This window comes from Monodon monoceros, unplaced genomic scaffold (assembly GCF_005190385.1).
Source record: "Monodon monoceros isolate NGI ecotype Baffin Bay Population unplaced genomic scaffold, NGI_Narwhal_1 Super_Scaffold_12, whole genome shotgun sequence".
Lineage (NCBI taxonomy): Eukaryota > Metazoa > Chordata > Mammalia > Artiodactyla > Monodontidae > Monodon > Monodon monoceros.
Genome location: NW_021703768.1, coordinates 113,608,462 through 113,630,244, shown reverse-complemented (window position 1 = coordinate 113,630,244; position 21,783 = coordinate 113,608,462). Strand labels below are relative to the sequence as shown.

Genomic DNA, 21,783 nt, shown 5'->3' with positions numbered 1-21,783 from the left:
TGAATAAGTATTTGTTGACTGGAATATAATGGAAAGACAGCTAGAGGTTAAGGTAAACTCTTGCCTGTGGGTTCTTCATCTGAACACTTCACCTTTGATTTGCTGCCTTAAACTAAACTTGCATCAGATGAAATATTGAGTTGAACGCTGCTCATTGATCGGGCCTCCAACTGGCCTGTTTCCTGGAGGTAGTAATCCACCAAGTTGTTAGCAACTGACATTTCTTGTCTCCATCTATGTAACACTTCAGTTATTATTGTATCCTGCAGAGACTAAAGAATGTGCAATTTAAAAGTCTGTACCTTTAGCTATTTCTGCTTGAATTACTCCTTTTCCTGTAGGGAAGCTGAGTTCTTTACCATGTCATTCATATGCTTTCTGAATTGCCTTGACTAAGAATCAACTAAATCACTACTTCACATACTGACTCCCTCACCTCTTCTTGGACTTTGATCAGAGATTTCCTTCTCAATGAGACCGTCTCTGGTTTCTGGATCTAAACCTTCAGCCACCTTCCTTCTCCCACCCCTGACATTTCAAATCTTCCTTTCCTACCTTTTCTCCTTAGAACTTACCACTACCCTATATATTTTTTGGCTTATTTTGTCTCCATCAACCGGAATGAAGATGCTTGAGAGAAAGTATTTTTGTTTTATTCAGTTTTTCCTCAGCCTGACATCTAATAGGCCCTCAAATATTAGTTAAACAAATGAACAAACAACCTGATACTGCTCACGTAGGACCAGAAAAAAATCCAGATATTCGGAAAAACAGGAGTAGAGCCTATTTTTTAAAGTCTCCTTGATTCTCCATTTCTGCCCCTCCTCCACCCTCCAAAATTGATCAAATAACCCTAACTAGATAGAGACTGAAACCACTAAACTATGTTACAGTTTCACTTTCCATGAGGGCAGGAATGACTCCCTGCGACAGCTCTGCTGCCGAGCCTGAAGCCTGACTTGCAGTAAGCACGCAATAAGGGTCTGGTGAGAGTAAGTGAAGAAGCAAGTAAGGACTCACCAGGTTACAGCCTGACTGTTACAACAAAGAGCACTCCCCACCTCCCACGTTTCTTTTCCACATAACCTTCCAAGAGTAGCACAACTCTGTCACCCTCGTCCCTTGGCTCCCGTGTCCACCTTGAGGTGGCTACTCTAGTTCCTGCCATCCTATCTGCATTCTAGCCACAGGGAAGGGGGGAAAAAGCAAGAGGGTTCCTCTGTGGAGCATTATGCCAAAATGACACGTATCATTTCTGCTATTATGCCAATGGTCATAGCTTAGTCGCATGACTGGCCACAGCTGAAAGGGAGGCTGGGAAATGTGGTATGCAGCTGGACAGAGGTGTTCAACGATTAAGGAGAGAAAATGGGTATGGTAAACGTCTAGCAGTTTATTAAACAGACAGTAAAAGGACAGCACCTTTCTTTTCATATGAAGATCACCTTTGCAGGCTCCCTGTTCACACATAACGAGTTTGTGCTGGCATTCATCCTCTTCACCTTCACTGCCATCACTAACTTGGCCTAAACAAATTCTGTAAAATTCACAGAATTTTATGTAAAGAAAAGACAACCAAGGGATGTTTACCATTAATCTTAAATAATGTCTGCATAGCCCTTCAAACCCTCCTCTGCTTTTTCTCCCCCCACAATCACACACGCACTCTCTTTAACAAAATTAATCTTTTATTCTGAAGTACAAACACAGGTCACTGTTCTGTTTCTCAAAGGCACTGCATAGGGTGCCCCACCTGAATGCGATTAAAGGCCTGACCCTCAGGCACAACAGTTGGGGGTGATATTATGGAATCTAAACCAGGGCACTAAAATCAAACTACAGGGTTCTTAACACTGCCGCCGCTGCCCCTGTAAGCCATGAACTAAAAAGCACACTTTTTTTGTTGTTGTTGTTATTTTCTCTTGCCAAATACATCAAGGAAACTGTGCCCTTTCGATTCTCTGGGAAAATATTAAATGTCAACAGGTTAAAGCTCCAAGTTGCCTGTTAATTTTGTAGGTTCTCTAAGCAACAATCCAGGAGCCTGATAACTTTGGGGCAAAGGTCCAAAAGCTCAAAGAGAAGGAATAAATATGAACGTTCTTAGTTGAGTTTCCCCCTTTCTTCTCCTATGAGGTGGGTAATAAAGAGATCTAATAAAGTACTGAGCTCCAATCCATTCAATTAAGTATTGTCTTATTACATAATTTAAAGCTAAATTCTAGTATAAAAAATCATATCTGGTTTCAGTACTCTCATTCATTCAACAAATATTCGACTGTTTACAATATATCAAAAACTGTTCTAGCAGTGGGAACACATATCTGGCCACAGCTTACATTCCCATGAGATGACACAGTCTATAAACAGGGTAGAGAAATAAAACATGTAGAATGTTGGATGGTGATAAATGCTATGGAGAATGAAAAACTTTTTTTTCTTTCTCCTTCTTTTCCAAAGTCTTATTTTCCTTCTTTCTGAAAGCCTTCCCAGATTAATCCCAATTGGCTTCTTCTGTCACTTCAGCAGTCTCATTAAAATATCTGGAGAGCTAAGCTTGATGTAATATGTTTTGGAAAGGTCTGCCATTCAACAAAATAAGAGACAGCTCAGAGGACAATGCTCTCTTGGGGATACAGAATTCAAGAAACACTTTGGAACCAAACCAATTTCTCTTAGAACCCTTTCAAAAAAGGAGCTATAGCTTCACCCATAATCAGCGAAATTCTTGTCAAAGAAAGGAAAGGACTGATGTAGAATGACTACCTGAATAGTTTAGAAGGATACATGCACAGACGTTTAGTGGTTCACTATTGGTTTGGGATTTTTAGTTCATACTTTTCTGTACTATTAAAATTCTCAGCATTTATCTCAGATAAAACTATTATTTAAAATGAAATAAAAGGTGACAGGAAAGGGGTAAGAGATTAAGAAAAAGTGTAAGAAGGCTTTCAAAATCCATCCCAAACATCAAAAAACTGCCTCATGAAACACCCCTCAGAGCAACTATAACACACGTCCACTTGAAACAATATTGATAATAATCTTAACCACCAACCTAAATCCTCCTTTCACCCCCATGCAACATACTTTAAGATGGAGATAGTTAAGCAAGGTGCCAAAAACTCTTCTTTATATTTTCCCTATAGCCCCTTTAAAATACAACCACAAAAAGTGATTTAGACGGAAAGAACACAGGACTTTTTTTTTTTTTTTTACAAAAGTCAGTTTATTAAGATAGGCTTACAAATTCAACAACAGAAAACACAGTAATATTTAAAATGTTAAATGGGAGGGGGAAATACTTTCTTATAGCCCGCTGATAGCCTTCTTATAAATATTTATAAAATATGAATTGCATCAAAACTGCTGTAATATGGAATAGCATTAGCCATTGAGTTCTCGTGTCTAAAAGAAAATTGAAGCCGATGTCACAATTGATCCCTGTCACCTGAACGGTTTTGGCTACGGCAATTTGAAAACTAACGAGAAGCCAACACCACCTCTCACTGCTCACTGAAATCTTTTGCCAGAACAAATGTTTTTAAAGTGTGCTTCTGAAACAGTGAACTTGCTACTAAACGCCTTACACTTGAAATTAAAAGAAAAAAAAAGCCTAAGAAGAAACTAATTTGCAGATTAGTTCATCTTTTGATGAAGCCTTTTCTCTAAAGAGAATAATAAGAGCTTTTATATTTATTCTTTCAGGTTAAAATATTTAGTTTGGGTTTTTCTAGTGGGGACACATGGATTTTCACCATCCCCTTCTAATTAGAATAAGTTTGTACTTCTTGTATATACAACACAGAAGGTGGTAAAAGTAGGCAGGCATTTGGTGGGGATGACAAAACTAATCTGTGATTTTGAACTTCTTTTAAAAGGAGAAAATTAAGAAAAACAAGGCTAATTCGCAAAGTGGGTAATCAAGGATTAATCCACTAAGGTCAAGTAGCATCAGAAATAATTCCTCTGATTCAAAGAAGTAGCAGAAATGTAAGAGATGATGGTTATGATAATAATAATAACAAAAGAGTTCTGATGTGGCGGGCACTAAGTACTATATTTGTATTACTTTATTTAAACTTCCCCCAAATCCTACGAGTAGACTTTTACTTTACAGATCAGGAAACTGAGGCACAGAGTGGTTAAGCCTAAGGGCACAGAGTTAAGGAAGCTCTGAGGTCCAGGACTCAAATGCAGGCAAGCAGACTCCAAAGCCAGCTCTGCTAACAACTATTCTGTCTCTCAATCATCTGGTCAAGACCTCTAATTTTAGATAGAGCTAGGGAAGGGAAATTAGTGGTTAAACTAAAAAACCCCAGACTCTAGATTCAAATCCTTTTTCAAAACAAAACTAAACTAACAAAGAAAAACACATCAACTCTCTTATAAACAGAATAGAAACATACTGATCCTTCTGAGGAAACCTCATGCTGGGTGGAAAGGCCTAGTATATTCAATTTCTGTCGCTAGTGCACAAACAGATAACACAGCGGGTCACAGCAACTCATAATCTCATCCTTTTTTTATAACTTCACTCAATGAAACATGTTAAATCAAAAAAGAATAGCCCCCAAAACAAACAAAAACACACATTAAGCAGATTTTGAGATTTATTAAAATAAAGTATTAGCAAACAATATCCAAAAACAAAGTTCTTAAGAGTTATGGCTTTGAAAAGCACAATATAGTAAAACCTAATACATTTTTATAAGTATCAAAAAGATAACAGAATTGAAGCATGTTGCTAGAATTTCATTTTCTACAAACATAAACAGAAGGAGAACAAGTACAAGTAAGAAGCAGACCTAGAATGCAGCCAGTGGTTTGGTCTTTATCAGCTGCACATGAAATATCTTCTTAAGAGAACATGGGCAGGATTACATACAAATACCCAGTTTCCATGATTACAGTCCTACCCAATTTTAGCACAAGTGATTTTCAAAATGCAACTTTAACCAACCACGTTGAAAAGAAAAGCACTTGCCCAACTATTATCTCCAAGAGTCCCTACAGTTAAAGTACTTTATGAATAAATCAAAGCAACATCATCTCCAATGGTATTAGAAGGGAAAATCTGACTCTAAAAGACTTCTTCTTTACTTGAGATTGTTTGGCCTCACTGGAGTTTTGTTATAGCTAACACCAGCTAGTATTAAGAAGGTACTACCTATCAACGGGGTAAAACAAAATCTACCTCTACACAAAATTTCAAACTTTTAAAAAACAGTTATCTTCAAATAAATCCTTAAAGGACAATGGTTTATGACGAATTTAGGAATTTTAAGAACTGAATTATTTGGACGAGAACCACACAAACCTTTTTCACTCTGTCATAAATAACAGAAGAATCCTGCTCTGAGACTAGATCTTTTCAACAAAACAACTCACCACGTGTTTTACAGCAATTGCTACCAGCAAATATTACAGCATAAGCTCTTATTTTTTAAAAAATTTGATATGTAAAATCCTTCTCATTGGTTTTTGTAAATCATCCAATTTTACGGTAACACCTCAATCATAATAACTGCATTTTAGAAGAGAAGTTTCTATTATGAAAAATCCAATATAACAAAGGCTTGACAAATACTCTTACCTCTTGTAATTAGGACATGCTAAACTTCAATCCAGTGAATTACAAAGAACTAGCTAAGTTTCTGTTTGGCAGGTATTGAATAGAATTGTTTACGTAGAAGAAATGCCTCAAATTCTCTCTCCATACATGCATCTTCTGTGAGAAGTAAACCTCCCCAGTCCCACCTGTTTTAATGAGGAAAATGCTACTCTCCAGGGGTTGAAACAGGCATCAAACCTGAGATTACCACCCAAAAAGCTGCGCTACTGAATATCTGAGGAGATGCCCATAAACCAATACTTAGGAAAACTCCTGCCAATAAAAATCACCAAACACTTCTAAAACCAGCAGGCTATCTACTACCTTAAAAGATTCTTGCTTATCTAGCTGATGGGTATAATGAGGACACACATTCATAATTCCTACCAGAGAGATTAAGTGAGGATTTAACTAATAAGACAAGGAAGAGCTCTGAGCCTCTTAAAAGTTAATAGGTCCAAAATTTAAACCATCATCGGAAGCTGAATTTAATAATTATCAAAAGATTTTTCCTTCTTCAGAAAGTATAAAAGGTATTAATATATTTTAAGTAGGAGAATGATAACGATCCAAAGTAATATTAAGCAAGCAACTAGAGAAAGTATAAAGAAATGGAACTAAAATGGTGTATTAGATGCTCTCTGTAATAGAAATACAACACTTAAACAGGTACTATCAAAGTTGAATTTAGAGTTTCTCTGCTACTGGCATGATTTCATTTTTCTATAAACTTTCTCCTTTAAAAGAACACTATTACAGGGGAACTGTTTCCCGCAGGTACTCTAAGATAATACTGAAGGTTATATAATGTGAGCCCCAGTCCTTATCTTAACAATAGATTCCAAATCTGAATACTTACTGATCATTTTACATCCTAAAAGAATGTCTTACTCTCAAATGTTATGAAAAGTATAAAATAGCTACACCCTCTTTCCATACTATTAAGTATGACTTATTGAACTACCTATTGACAGTAATCTTACTGTGGATTTCACCTCAGAAACCCAGACAATTCTATTATCATACTGATAGTTTACTTACATAACAAGAAAATGTAAAAAGTGATTTATAGTCTGATATATATATTTGACATTTAGATTGATGTCTTCCTTAAATTTTCTCTAAAGAAAAAAACGTTCACTTCAGTAGGTCAGTAACATGCCTACTAGTTTATATTCCATAACGTAAGCCAGGTAATTATGTAGAGATGTTAGTCAAATGCACCTCTTAAATTACCTTTTCCAGTCAGCATCTTTCTGTTGCTTTACTACATTACTGAGATTAGTTTCGATTCTATTCCTCTTTTTGCATTTACCAAACTGGCTGTAGTTTTATTATTCCCAGACTCTGTCTTTTCAGCTGGCATGTATTTATTTCAATGTTGTACATGCTATAAAATGTGATTTTTCTGGTTGTGATGATGTTTTCATAAATTTGACTATAAACCATTCTGGAGATTAAATGAAAGCTTAAAACTGTAATTTTATGAAATGGTTTCTTTCAGAGGTGCTTTTTTCACTGGTAGAATTTTACTTAGTTTTTTTAATCTCACTGGCTAATTTTTATTTCCCATCCATTCCTGTACTGAGCATCCTCAGGAATTATAGGACCAGCTGGATTGAATGAAGTTTTCATATAAAACTCAGGGATGTGGAGTTAACAACTTTTAGGAAATACAACAGGCTTAATTATACTTCTATATGAAACTCTTACCAGTTAATTGCTTCAGTACTGTCATTCGAGACACAGCTCCTTAGAGAAAACACAGAGAAAGCCAATCACATAAAATCTTGCTAACTCTAAAGGCTGTTACATGAATAAAAACAATTTTTAATTAACTCAGTTGTAAGCATCAATAAAACAATTCAATAGTTTCCACCAGCTCAAGCCCACTGAAGTTGATTACATGTATCTGCCAGTCAACCTAGGTAGTTATTCTACAAATTTGTTCCAAAGATTGTGCCATGAGCCTGTTAAGTAGAAGAATGATGTAAGTAGCTAAGTTCTATCACTAAGCAAATAAACCTCTTTTGTGTGGTTGACACAATTCTGGAAGATTGAGAATGCATGTCATGTAAAACTTACGTTTAAGGCTCAGGTGACTGTCAGAAAATTTCCTTTTACTTAGCAAAGGACTGTGAGCTGAAACACATATGGCACTTCATCTGAGAGAACTAAAACCATCCACTGGCTGCACTTTATAAAAGCAATAAATAATGTTATGGAAAACAAAAGGAACTGCATTCTCCTTTACTCAAAAAATGCATTTTTTTCCTCATAAGAGCACAAAGGGCAAAGTAGAAAGTCAAATGAAACTAACATTTTAAACAGAAGACTGACACGGCTCCACATATTTTTAAAAGGCACTGGAAAATAAGCTTCTTCTAATAGGTAAGTTAGGTGATTTTTTTCCCCAAAATAATGTATTTGTTCTTCATGCCATAACTAGGTGTCCATCTGACTGCTCCCTAGAAAAAGAGGTTAAGAGTCCTTTACTCAAAGCCCTTAAGCATGACTGATTAAATGAATATTTTAGAGTTTTCATGTCTTTCCTCTCTGAGGATTGTGGAGACTGGTATCCACATAGGTGCTAAAAAAAATGGAAAAAGAGCACCCATGGTAACTGAGAGAATAGTCTGTATTCTTTGACATGTGAATGCTTTCAAATCAGCTAGCTCAATTCATTTAAGCATCAGACAGGTGGCCTCATCCTTGGGGCCAGACTGAAGAGGCTCCTATGGCTACAGGACACAGGTCCTTGCATGGGGAAACAGACGCAAGTAAGAGCAATGGGATGAAGTACATGATTTTCCAACATTAATATCATCCTGCAGGGAATTAAAAAGGCACCTTCAATTGGAGCTACAGAATAACAGTCTTATAATCTAGGTTGAAAATACAACAAAAGCTAGAAAAAGCATAACTTCCTATAACTGTAATCTATAAATTGCAGTGATTAATACAAAAGGGGTACCAAGGAAGCAAGGATGAACATGTAAGTCCAAGTCACTTGAGTGTGTTTCACAAAAGGTTACTCTAAAAACTATCACCCATCAAAGTGCAAAATAAAAGATTAATGCATGTCAAAATTAGAGTTCTTGCAACATTGGCCAAAAGCAGCAAACACAACTGAACAAGGCCGTGCATGCACTGTCACTAGCTATAAAGTAGTACTTATGACAGATTTGAGTAAATGACATATACTGGAGATCCGTTGTTTGCAGTAAGTTTTTTTAAAAAAAAGGAAATATTTTACAAAAGATAATATTGAGTGAAGTCACAATACACTGACAAACATTTAGCTGTACTAAATGTAAATTTTATGTCACTTAGAAAACTATCACTTGGCTTTTACTGAACACTACCTGTTAGAGCAGTGCATAGTGTTCCTTCAAATAAAAGACTTTTTTTTTTATAGTTTCCTTTAAGCCCCTACCATATGCTTTTATAAAACAATGAATTACACTTTTTTAAAGTTGGTAGGACTAAGAAACTGGTAAAAGTACAGCTTCTGGAGAATCAAGAATAGAACGGAAGACTCTCATTGAACACCTTCTTATACTGTTATAATTTTCATCATGTGATCTATTACTTTTCCAAAAAAATTTAACAAATAAAAAAATTGCTGGGACAATAAGGCGAAAGTATGTTCCAGTTTAAGATCAATGCCAAACTTCTGAACTGGGGCACAATACTCACTCTGCATCTTTCACAACACTTTTGAGAGTTAATCACATGAACATGAATACAAACAGATGTTGATTCATCACAAAAACAAATGTATTGGTCACAATTATGTAGAAAAAAAATAAGCTGTAATATCTGGTTTCCATGTAAGCTCACAGTATCTGTACTGAAATTTTCCCTAAAATTAAAACAAGTCCACTAATAATATAAGTGAAAAAGAATACTTCTACACTATGAAACAGAAGAAATGGGGTTTAGAGGGGAGCCCATCTGAGTGAGGACTTTATCCAGCCACTGAAGAGGCCCATGAAGATGAATCTCAATCCAACATGGGGTGCTGGTAACATCTTGCCGGTGATATTCTGCTCCCCAGCCCTATGAAAATGAACAGATAACATGGCAAGCCACGTTTTAAATTGTCAACCAGTCGAAACCAATTTCAACACACTAACAAAAATAAACTTTAACAGTAGAGATATACAGACATACCTAAAGGAAAAACTATCACAAAACCAATCTTAGCATTCACCATGAAATTAAAAGCAACACAACAGCTGCATCATTATAATAACATATAATCCCTTAATAGAAACCCTTGGAACAAGATATGTTTCAGAATTCTTTTTTTTTTTTACTTTTAGGAAGTTAATAATGGTAAAATACCTTATAATTAAAATATTAATATTCCTGCAGTGAGCTATATTCTCTTTTAATGGGATAAATAAAACTCAAATATAGCCTCATGTAAGTTCACATCAGATTTTGTAAACAAAAAGTTTTTGATTTTCAGGGTTTTTTTTAAACATCAGATAAGGCGTTGTAAATCTGATCAATGCATACAAATGTAATTAAAGTGGCAGTCACATATCATTATCCTTTAAGATGGGAAATTACTGGGATGAATTGAGCTGGACCACTTTAGCCTAAAACTCCAAAGAGTAAAACAGAATTTTTTCACTTCTACTTGCCTGAATTTAACTAGCTCTCTGCTTTACTGCTTACAGTAGTCCTGGCCCAGGAAAAGTAAGCAGCTGTGATGAGGGTGGACTGGGAGACTAAACTGAATATGCAAAAGCCATGTTTCTATAGAAGGGAAGGGAAATGCCTTCAGGGCTATTGATAAACTGCTGCATAAACAGGCCTATAACAAAGCCTATAGCAAGAAAACACTGGGCTGTGGGGCTGTGGGCCAAAAAGAAAAAAAACGTACACAGAGCATTTGACAATTGCTCTTCTTTGGCTAAATCCTTAAGGAACAAGCAGGTACAGGACAGGTTGCTGAAATATAACACCAAAATTCTTTCTAAATTTTGCTTATGCACCATCATTTGGAATACCAATAAAATTAGGCCAAGAGCAAATGATAAATTTGAAAAGTTCTTTGATCTTTTCAAATCCTTAATAACAGAGCTTAAAACAAGGAAAATAATTTTAGTATGGTAAAGAATTCTTTACATCAACCTAATGGGATCCAATAATGACTGAAACTGCTGAAGCTAAGGAACTTAAAAAGCAATTTTAATATTAAATGCTTTCTAGCAATTTAGCCTTTAACTGAAATTCTTTTATAAACTCAGCCCCTATTCAATATCAATATTGAGCACTTTATAATGTCTAGATTATAAAATAAAATCTTAGACCAATCATGTGGTTTAAGTTATAAATTCAAGAATTTTATTTAAAAACCTATTAAATCAGGTAAAAAATAGTTACTACCTTTCATTTAACAAAGACTTTTTAAAATTATAACCTACAGACATATAATATACATATTTACAGTGACTCAAATTAAGCTACAGGTCACAACCCACTCACCTTGACAAAACTCATTCGAATGGTACACATTTTGGTAAGCTCATATACTGCCTCAAATCCATGGTTGACTGACTGAGCCAGAAGCTGGGCAAACTCCTGATTGTTAAAAATTTTGAGGCTGCAGCTGCTGGGAATCTTACAGACGGTGGTAGGATGAAAGCCATGATGAAAGTTGCAGTTCCTACTCTGTACAAATATGCTGCTGTCACTGAGGCACTCTGCATACACCTCTCCACCAACATAGTACAGATGAACACCTTAAAAAGACAGGCATTACAAGAGTAAACTTAACAAAGCAGTATAATGAAATCGAGGAAGTTGTATGAGGTGCAACCAAGAATAACTACTACACTATAGCAAGTCTTCAGACAGAAGCTACCACTAGATGGCCTTATGCTGCCAAAGATAATCAAGAGGTTAATGTGCCTAAATCTAAAATCATCCTCAAATAACTAAGACTTAAGCCTCAAGTTGGCAGCATATTAGGTTATCAGTTCTCAGGGTTTTTTTTTTTCCTTTTCCAACAATCATTTATCATCTCTATGAAAGAAAGCAATGGCAAAAAAAAAATCCCCAAAAAGCACCTTATGAGTCCTTTCAAAGGAATTCTTAAGTGCTATCAACTGTCATGAATAGTTGTTTGGCAAAAAGTTTTGCACTCTTCTTGCTAATGGAAAGGTCTGCAGCATTTAAAACAAAAAAACCTAAGTCACATATGTAATTTCAGGTCATAGGAAAAGCCTTTAAATGGCAGATGTATTTTACTTTCCTTTAAAAAAAATGTTTTGGGTATTTAAAAAATATATAAATAATATATGAATGTTCAATATTTAAAAATTCAAATTATATAGCTAGAGCTGAAGTTGTTCCCAACTTTTCTCTACTGCAAATAGTACTAAAAAGACCATCATAGTACACACATGTGAGTCACAGACTAGTTTCAGGCTATGACATTAAAAACTAGTTTTGCTTCTGGGCAAATAAAAATGAGCCGTGGAAGAAAGGATCCTAGAACTGTATACTGGGAAAAAAGAGGAAAATGATTCTAGAATTTAAGAATTCACCAAGTAGATTTCTCTTAAATTATTCTACTGCAGAATGAAAACTCAATGCATAGAAGTGAGGCATTTTACCTAAAAAAATCATGGCAAGTTGACAGTTCTGTCAAAAAAGAATGGAAACTTTCTTTCCAACTTATTTTTGGACATAGTATTTTTCTGAATCTCTTCTATAAGAAATCATATTACAATTAAAGTTATTTACCTTTTGTTCCTAATTTGGACCAAGACTTTCTCAAGTCAAAGAAGCAAAAAGTAGCAAGTGGTAAAAACAAAACTTCTTAAAAGAGAGGCAAACAGCTCTACCTGGGATAGGTTTCCTTTCTGACCACTTGATGCATGAGACATTTCACTGCAGTGTGAAAAGTTCCTTGTTTGCTGTGGCAACTATCTTGCAGGATGAATTGTAAATAAAACCCTGTTACCTGAATTTAAAAGGTGGGAGAAGTGGCAGTGAAGCCATTGAAGACTTACGTCATTCAAACTGGATATCCTACCAGTAACCCTGCTCCTCTAACATAATGGAAATTCTTTCAAGTCATCAACCCAAAATATTCCACAAATACCATAATTTAAAAATTTTAATCCTTCACTAGCGTTCATATATTCTACAAATATTTCTTGTGTATGTACTATGAGCCAGGCAGCATTCTAGTTGCTGAAGATATCGTTGTGAGCAACGCAAATTTCTGTACAGCTTGTATTTCAGTCAAAAAGACTGAAAATTAAAAAAATAAACACAGGATAGTATGATTTCAGACCCTAAGTACTATGAAGAAAAAATAGGTAGGATAAAGAAAAGAAGTCTGTCTTTACTTAATACATTCTTCAACATCTCCAACTTGAGGGCAGGACCATGCCTTAAGCTTCTTTGTATGCCCCAGAACCTTACACAATGCAGACTACATAGCAAGCACAACAAATGACTGAATTCAACTGAATGTAGGAAAATGACAAAATTACCTTTTCCAATATGTCGCCTGGTGTTTTCAATTGTTGAATTACGATTAACATTTGACAACAATCCCAAGCAGAATCTACTTTTGTTATTTGAAGGGTCTGTGAATCCATCTACTAACACACTAGTAGAAGATGCATGAAAAGCTTCCCCAACACGATTGTTTAATTCATAGTAGACAATTGAACACCAATGTTTGGGCTCTTCATAGGCAACAGGCTGAACATCTGTGAACAAACCAGACAGAAAAAATGTTTAATGATTATCAGAAACTCCAGACTCTGTGTTTCCTTTAACCCAACCCAAGCACTATATGAAAAAGAAAATTTTCAGATATTTCACTTAAGTCTCACTGTCCTTCCTGACTTTCAGTCTGTTTGTATGTTTGTTTTCAAAAAAACAAACATCAGAAATGCCTTGATCATAACAATTTTCAAAATTATACATATACACGGATAGGCAACATCACATTTTAAGTTATTTTTCTAGCAGAATCTAATCCAGGTTTAAATTTGAGATGACAAACCTCTGTTTCAGCAAACTGAAAGACTTAACTATACCAGTATCTGTAAAATTATTTTAAACAAAAATTTGAACTAAAAAACTAAGTAAGGCTCTTAGCAAACCAGGAATAGAGGGGAACTTCTTCAACTTGAGATAAGGAACATTTACAAAAAACTTACAGCTAACGTCATACTTAATGGTGAAAAACTAGAAGCTTTTCTGCTAAGATCAGTAACAAGGCAAGGCTGTGCTCACCACTCCTTTACAACAACACACTGGAAATCCTAGCTAAGGCACTAAGACAAGAAAAGGAAATAAAAGGTATACAGATTGAGAAGGAAGACATAAAACTGTCTGTTCTCAAACGACAAGATTGTCTATGCTGAAAGTCTGAAATGACTGACAAAAAAACTCCCAGAACTGATAAGCACTTATAGCAAGGCTGCAAGTTGTAAGGTTAATATACTAAAGTCAATCACCTTCCTATACCAGCAATGAACAAGTAGAATTTGAAATGAAAAATTCATTACCATTTATATCAGCACTCAAAAAATGAAATATTTAGGTAAAAACCAAACAAAATAGATATAAAATCTATATGAGGAAACTATGAAACTCTAAAGAAAGAATTCAAAGAAAAACTAAACAGAGATATAGTCCAGGTTCATGTATAGGAAGCCTCTATATTCTTAAGATATCAGTTCTTCCCAACATGACCTACAGAGTCAATGAAATCCCAATAAAAATCCCAACAAATCATCTTGTGGATATTGATAAACTGATCCTAAAGTTTACATGAGGAGGCAAAAGACCCAGAACAACCAACACAATATTGAAAAACAAAACTGGAAGACTAACACTATCCAACTTAAAGACTCACTATAAAGCTACAGGAATCAAGACAGTGTGGTATTGGCAAAAGAACAGAGATCAAAGGAACAGAATAGAGAGCCCAGAAATAGATCCACATAAATATAGTTAACTGATCTTTGATGAAGGATCTTGGTTACTTCCCCAATAATAGATACAAGATAGTCTTTCCAACAAATAGTATAAGAACAACTGACATTCACAGGCAAAAAAATGAATCTAGACACAATATCTTACACTATTCATGAAAATTACCTCAAAAATGGATCACAGACCTATGATACAAAACTATAAAACTCTAGAAGATAGCAGAGGAGAATATCTAGATGACCTTGAATAGGGTGACGGCTTTTTAGATACAACACAAAGGCACCATCAAAAGAATGAGAAGACAAGCCACAGAATGGGAAAATATATTTGCAAAAGACACGTTTGGTTAAAGGACTGTTACACAAAATATACAAAGAACTCTTAAAACTCAACAAGAAAATGAACAAGGTAATGAGAAAAACTCGTCAAAGACATGAACAGACACCTCACTGAAGAAGATATACACATGGCAAATAAACATATAAAAAGATGCTCCACATTACATGTCATCAGGAAAATGCAAATTAAAATTGCAAAGAGACACTACTACACAACCATTAGAATGACCAAAATCCAAAGCACTGACAACACCAAATCTTGGTGAAGATGAGGAGCAACAGAAACTCTCATTCACTGCTGGTGAGAATGTAAAATGGTACAGCCACTTTGGAAGACAGTCTGTTGACCTCTTACAAAACTAAACAAACTTTTACCATACAATCCAGCAAATGTGTTCCTCGGTATTTACCTAAAGGAGTCAAAAACTTATGCCCATACAAAAACTGCAGAGAGATGTTTATAGAAGCTTTATTCATAAATGTTAAAACTTGAAAGCAACCAAGATATCCTTCAAGAGGTGAATGGATAAATAAACTGTGGTACACCAGACAATGGAATATTATTCAACACTAAAAAGAAATGAGCTATCAAGCCATGAAAAGACATGGTTGGTGGGGGACTTAAATGTATATTACTAAGTGAAGAAGCCAATCTGAAAAGGCTACATACTGTAAGATTCCGATTACAAGACATCTGGAAAAGGCAAAACTATGGAGACAATAAAAAGATCAGTGGTTGCCAGGGGTTAGGAGAGAGGGAGGGATGAACAGGCAGAGCAGAGAGGATTTTTAGGGAAGTGAAACTATTCTATATGATAATATAATGATGGCTACCTGTCATTATTCATTTGTTACAACCCAAAGAACGTTAATACAAAAAATGAATCCTAATGTAAACTATAGAATGGTAGTTACCGAGGGGGTAAGGTGAGGGGGAATGGGGAGTCATTATTTAATAGGTACAGAGTTCTATTTGAAATGATGAAAAAGTTCTGAAAATGGATAGGAGTGATGGTTTGCTGAATACTGTGGATGTACTCAATGCTACTGAATTGTACACAACAGAGCCCCCAAAGTACAAGAAGCAAAAACTAACAGAACTAGAAGTGGAAATAAATATTCAACGGTAGTAGTTGGGGACTTCAATCTCCCATTCTCAATAATTGATAGAACAATTAGAAAGAAAATAAGCAAGGATACAGATGATCTGAACACTACTGACCAGCTTCATCTAACTGAAATCCAGAGATCCTATGACACCCTACGACATCAGAAAATACAATTTTTTCAAAGGCACATGGAGTATTGTCTAAAAGAGACTATATGTTTTGCCAAGGGTTGGCAAACCTTTTCTACCCACCCAAATGGGCAAATCCAGCAACATATAAAAAGGATTATACACCATGACCAAGTGGGATGCAATACCTTAGGTTTTGCAGGCCACGTACTATCTGTCATATATTCTTCTTCTTCTTAACAATTCTTTAATAATCTAGAAACCATTCTTAGGTCACAGGCTATACAAAAACAAGCATAAAACAAGTCTCAACAAATTTAAAGAACTGAAATCATACCAAATATGTTCAAAGCACACAACAGAATTAAATTAGGAATCAACAACAAAAAGAAATTTGGGAAATCTTGAAATATTTGGAAATTGATAAACATGCTACTAAATAATCCATGGGTCAAAGAAGAAACCACAACGGAAATTTTAAAATATTTTCAATTGAATAAAAATAAAGACAAACAAAAATAAAAATTTATGGGATGCAGTTAAAAGTGTGATTAGAGGGAAAGAAATAGTTTTTAACACCCATATTAGAAAAGAAACAACTCAAATTAATAATGTAAGATTCAGAAACTACAAAAAGAAAAGTAAACTAAAAGTAAACTTGCATTCTTCAAAGCAAGAAAAATGAAGGAAATAAAGATTAGAGTGGAATTCAATGGAAGAGGAAAAAGTTGTCATTCAAAAGATAAACAAAGGGCTTCCCTGGTGGCGCAGTGGTTGAGAGTCTGCCTGCCGATGCAGGGGACATGGGTTCGTGCCCCCGGTCTGGGAAGATCCCACATGCCGCACAGCGGCTGGGCCCGTGAGCCGTGGCCGCTGAGCCTGCACATCCGGAGCCTGTGCTCCGCAACAGGAGAGGCCACAACAGTGAGGCCCGCGTACCGCAAAAAAATAAATAAATAAGGTAAACAAAATTGACAATCCCTTAACTAAACCAACGAGAAAAAAAGAACATGACACAAACTACCAAAATCAGGAATTAATACTTCACTACCAACTCCTACAGAAATTAGAGAGATTATAAAGGATACTACCAAAAACTTTATGTCAAATTAGATAATTTAGATGAAATGGACAAATTCCCAGAAAGACACAAATTACCAAAATTGACTCAAGAAAAAACAAACTCTGAATAGACCAATATAATAACTAAAGAAACTGAATCGATTATTTAAAATCTTCCTGCAAATAGAAGTCCAAGCCGAAATGGCTTCACTGGTAAATTCTACCACATATTTAAAGAAGAAATAATACTAATACTTCAAAAACTCTTCCAAAAATTGGAGGGAACACTTCCCAACTCATTCCGTGAGGCCATTATTACCTGACAACAATACCAAACAAAGACATCACAAGAAAATTACAGACCAATATCCCTCATGAATATACTAGCAAAAATACTCAACAAAATATTAGTAAACCTAGCCAAGCAATATATAAAAAAGGATTATACACCATGACCACATGGGTTTTATCCTAGGAATACAAGGTTGGTTTAACATCAGAAAATCAATTCATGTAATACACCTTATTACTAGAAAAAAAGAACAACAAACTCACATGATCATCTCAGCAGATGCAGAAAAAGCTTTTGACAAAATCCAACATTCATTCATGATAAAAATTCTCAATCTAGGAATAGAAGAGAACTAACAATTTGCTGGATAGACTCTCTAGAACAATACTGAACAGAAGTAATAAAAGCCGACATCATTGTCTTACTCCCAATTATAGGTGGAAAGTAATTCAGTTTTTTATCATTAATTATGATAGCTATAGGTTTTTCATATATGCCCTTTAATAATAAGAGAGGAGAAGTTAAACGCATTCAGATTGGATAGGAAAAAAATATACTATTCTTTATTCATGGATGACATGCTCCTATATTTAAAAGACCTTAAGGAATCCACATATGCACACACAAAAAACCTACCACTAGAACTAATAAATGAATTCAGCAAGATTTCAGGTTACAAGATTAATATACAAAAATCAACTGTATGTTTTTAATTAAAAAAATTTTTTTATAGTGACCAATAGAAATTTATTTCATTAGTTAGACCTGAAACCACTGCATTAATGCCATTTTGAAACTAACCTTTCAGGGATTTAATACAGTTGTTCTTTAACAATAGAACTTGGTTCATTCACTACTTAAGACATGATTATTTAAATTAAAGTTAATTGGTTTCCTTACTCTCCTTTAGGGCTTTAGGCTCAGAATATTTCTATTAGAAAAATCTAATTTGTCTCAAGTTCCTACTTCTAAATTTTAGAGTGGTTAAAATGCTCTTATATTTTAAATCTTTGTAGCAAAAATTATGTCTAAAATTACAGCTCAAACTGGCAAAGCAATTAAAGATGCAGGTGACGCAAGTCTTTTTTTAAGTCTTTTTCATACAGTTTTACTGAGATACAATTGACATATGGCACTGTGCAAGTTTAAGGTATACAGCATAATGATCTGTCTTACATACATCATGAAACGATTATCACAATCAATTTAGTGAACACCCATCATCTCATATAGACACAAAATTAAAGAAACAGAAAAAAACTTTTTCCTAGTGATGAGAACTCTTAGGATTTACTCTCTTAACAGCTTCGTATATAACATACAGCAGTGTTAACTACATTTATCATGTTGTACGTTATATCCCTAGTACTTATTTATCTTATAACTGGAAGTATGTGCCTTTTGACTGCCTTCATCCAATCAATTTTATTTCTATCTACCAATGAAGAATCCAAACTCGAAATTAAAAAATTCTTCCACACACCTAGCAATAAATTTAAAAAGAAAAGAAAAGAGAGACATTCCATGTCTGTGTACTAGAAGGGGACAGCAAATCTCCCCAAGTTGATTTAAAGAGTCAATGTGACCTCTATCAAAGTCCAAGGAAGAGTTTTGGTGGGGGACAGAAATTGACAAACTGATACTAAAATTATATGAAAATATGCAAAGAATGCAGAATTGCCAAACAATTTTTAAAAAGAAGAACAAAGTTGGAGGACTAACACTGCTTGTTTTCAAAACTTACTATAAAACTTTAGTAATCAAGATGGTGAGTACAGACATACAGATCAATGAACAAAATTGAGAGTCCTGAAATAAACTCTTAAATTTATAGTCAACTGATTTCTGAAAAAGATGCCAAGACAATTCAGTAGAGGAATGACTTTTTTCATTCTTTTCAACAAATAGTGCTAGAACCAACTGGATGTCTACTTGCGCAAAGATGAATTTAGACCGTTAACATACAAAACCCTTAACTCAAAATGAATCATAGACATAAATATAAGAGCTAAAGAACTTCTAGGAGAACACAAAGGAGAATAATTTTTATGACCTTGGGATAGACATAGATTTTTTAGATGTAACACCAAAAGCATAATCCAGAAAAAAATTGATAACTTCATCAAAATTAAAAACTTTTGTGCTTCAAAAGACACCATTAGGAAAATGAAAAGACAATCCACAGACTGAGAGAAAATATTTGCAAATCACATATCTGAAAAAGGACTTCTATTCAAAATATATACAGAACTCTTAAAACTCAATAATAAGACAAACAAAGGACTTCTATCTAAAATATATACAGCACTCTTACAACTCAACAATAAGACAAACAACCCAATTAAAAAAATAAGGCAAAAGATTTAAATAAGCCAAAGAAGATACATGAATGGCTAGGTTAAAAATGTTCAAAATCATTACTCATTAGGGAAATACAAATTAAAACAAATGAGACACCACTTCACACCCATCAGAATAACTATAATCAAAAAGATAAATAATAACAAGTCTTAGGAGGATATGGAGAAACTAGAACCCTTACATGGTACTGGTAAAAATGTAAAATGGTGCTTTCACTTTACAGTAATTTTGTAGTTTCTCGTAAACACTTAAATTTACCCTGTGACGCAGAAAAAAAAAAAAAAGACCTATCTGCAAATGTTGATTACAGCATTGTTCATGCTAGCCAAAAACTAGAAACAATTCAAATGTCCATCGACAGATAAATGGGTAAACAAAATGTGGTATATCCATAAAATAAAATACTGTTCAGCAATAAAAAAGAACATTATTGATACATGGTGCAACATGGATGAATCCTGAAAACAACACATTTTGTGATTCTATTTATATGAAAAGTTCGGAAAAGGCAAATCTACAGGTACAGAAAACAGATTAGAAGGTTCCTGGAGCTGGGGAAAGGAGGGGATAGACTGCAAACAGGCACAAGGGATATTTTTAAAGGGTTATGAAAATGTTCCAAAACTAGATTGCACTGATGGTGTAAAACTTTACACATTTACTAAAAATCATCGAATCATACAGTTAAAATGGATAAATTTTATGGTATATAAATTATTACTGGTTCAAGATGGCAGAGTACAAGGACATGCGCTCACTCCCTCTTGCGAGAGCACCAGAATCACAACTAACTGCTGAACAATCATCGACAGGAAGACACTGGAATTCACCAAATAAGATACCCCATACCCAAAGACAAAGGAGAAGCCACAATGAGACGGTAGGAGGGGCGCAATCACAGTAAAATCAAATCTCATAACTGCTGGGTGGGTGACTCACAAACTGGAAAACACTTATACCACAGAAGTCCACCCACTGGAGTGAAGGTTCTGAGCCCCATGTCAGGCTTCCCAACCTGGGGGTCCGACAACGGGAGGAGGAATTCCTAGAGAATCAGACTTTGATGGCTAGTGGGATTTGATTGCAGGACTTCGACAGGACTGGGGGAAACAGAGACTCCACTCTTGGAGGGCACACACAAAGTAGTGTGCGCATCGGGACCCAGGGGAAGGAGCAGTGACCCCAGGGGAGACTGAACCAGACCTGCCTGCTAGTGTTGGAGGGTGTCCTGCAGAGGCGGGGGGTGGCTGTGGCTCACCATGGGGACAAGGACACTGGCAGCAGAAGTGCTGGGAAGTACTCGTAGGTGTGAGCCCTCCTAGAGTCCACCATTAGCCCCACCAAAGACCCAGGTAGGCTCCAGTGCTGGGTCACCTCAGGCTAAATAACCAACAGGGAGGGAACCCAGCCCCACCCATCAGTAGACAAGCAGATTAAAGTGTTACTGAGCTCTGCCCACCAGAGCAACACCCAGCTCTACCCACCACCAGTCCCTCCCATCAGGAAACTTGCACAAGCCTCTTTGATAGCCTCATCCACCAGAAGGCAGACAGAAGCAAGAAGAACTACAATTCTTCAGCCTGTGGAAGGAAAACCACACTCACAGAAAGACAGACAAAATGAAAAGGCAAAGACTTTGTACCAGATGAAGGAACAAGATAAAACCTCAGAAAAACAACTAAATGAAGTGGAGATAGGCAACCTTCCAGAGAAAGAATTCAGAATAATGATAGTGAAGATGATCCAGGACCTGGGAAAAGGAATGGAGGCAAAGATCGAGAAGATGCAAGAAATGTTTAACAAAGACCTAGAAGAATTAAAGAACAAACAAACACAGATGAACAATACAATAGCTGAAATGAAAAATACACTAGAAGGAATCAATAAGACACTGATG

General features: G+C 35.4%; 1 protein-coding gene across 2 annotated transcripts in view; it reads right to left on the bottom strand.

Annotated features, from left to right (window-relative positions):
- Positions 1–9,087: 9,087 nt before the first annotated feature.
- SMAD5 (SMAD family member 5) overlaps positions 9,088–21,783 on the bottom strand; it is a 46,130-nt gene continuing 33,434 nt past the window's right edge. For both annotated transcript variants that reach the window (XM_029217683.1, XM_029217684.1), the window contains 3 exons: positions 13,138–13,359; positions 11,117–11,373; positions 9,088–9,676 (listed from right to left, as the gene is read on the bottom strand). In XM_029217683.1, the coding sequence (XP_029073516.1) occupies positions 9,533–9,676; positions 11,117–11,373; positions 13,138–13,359 (623 nt within the window). In that variant the 3' untranslated portion in view covers positions 9,088–9,532. The remainder of the gene's footprint in view (positions 9,677–11,116; positions 11,374–13,137; positions 13,360–21,783) is intronic.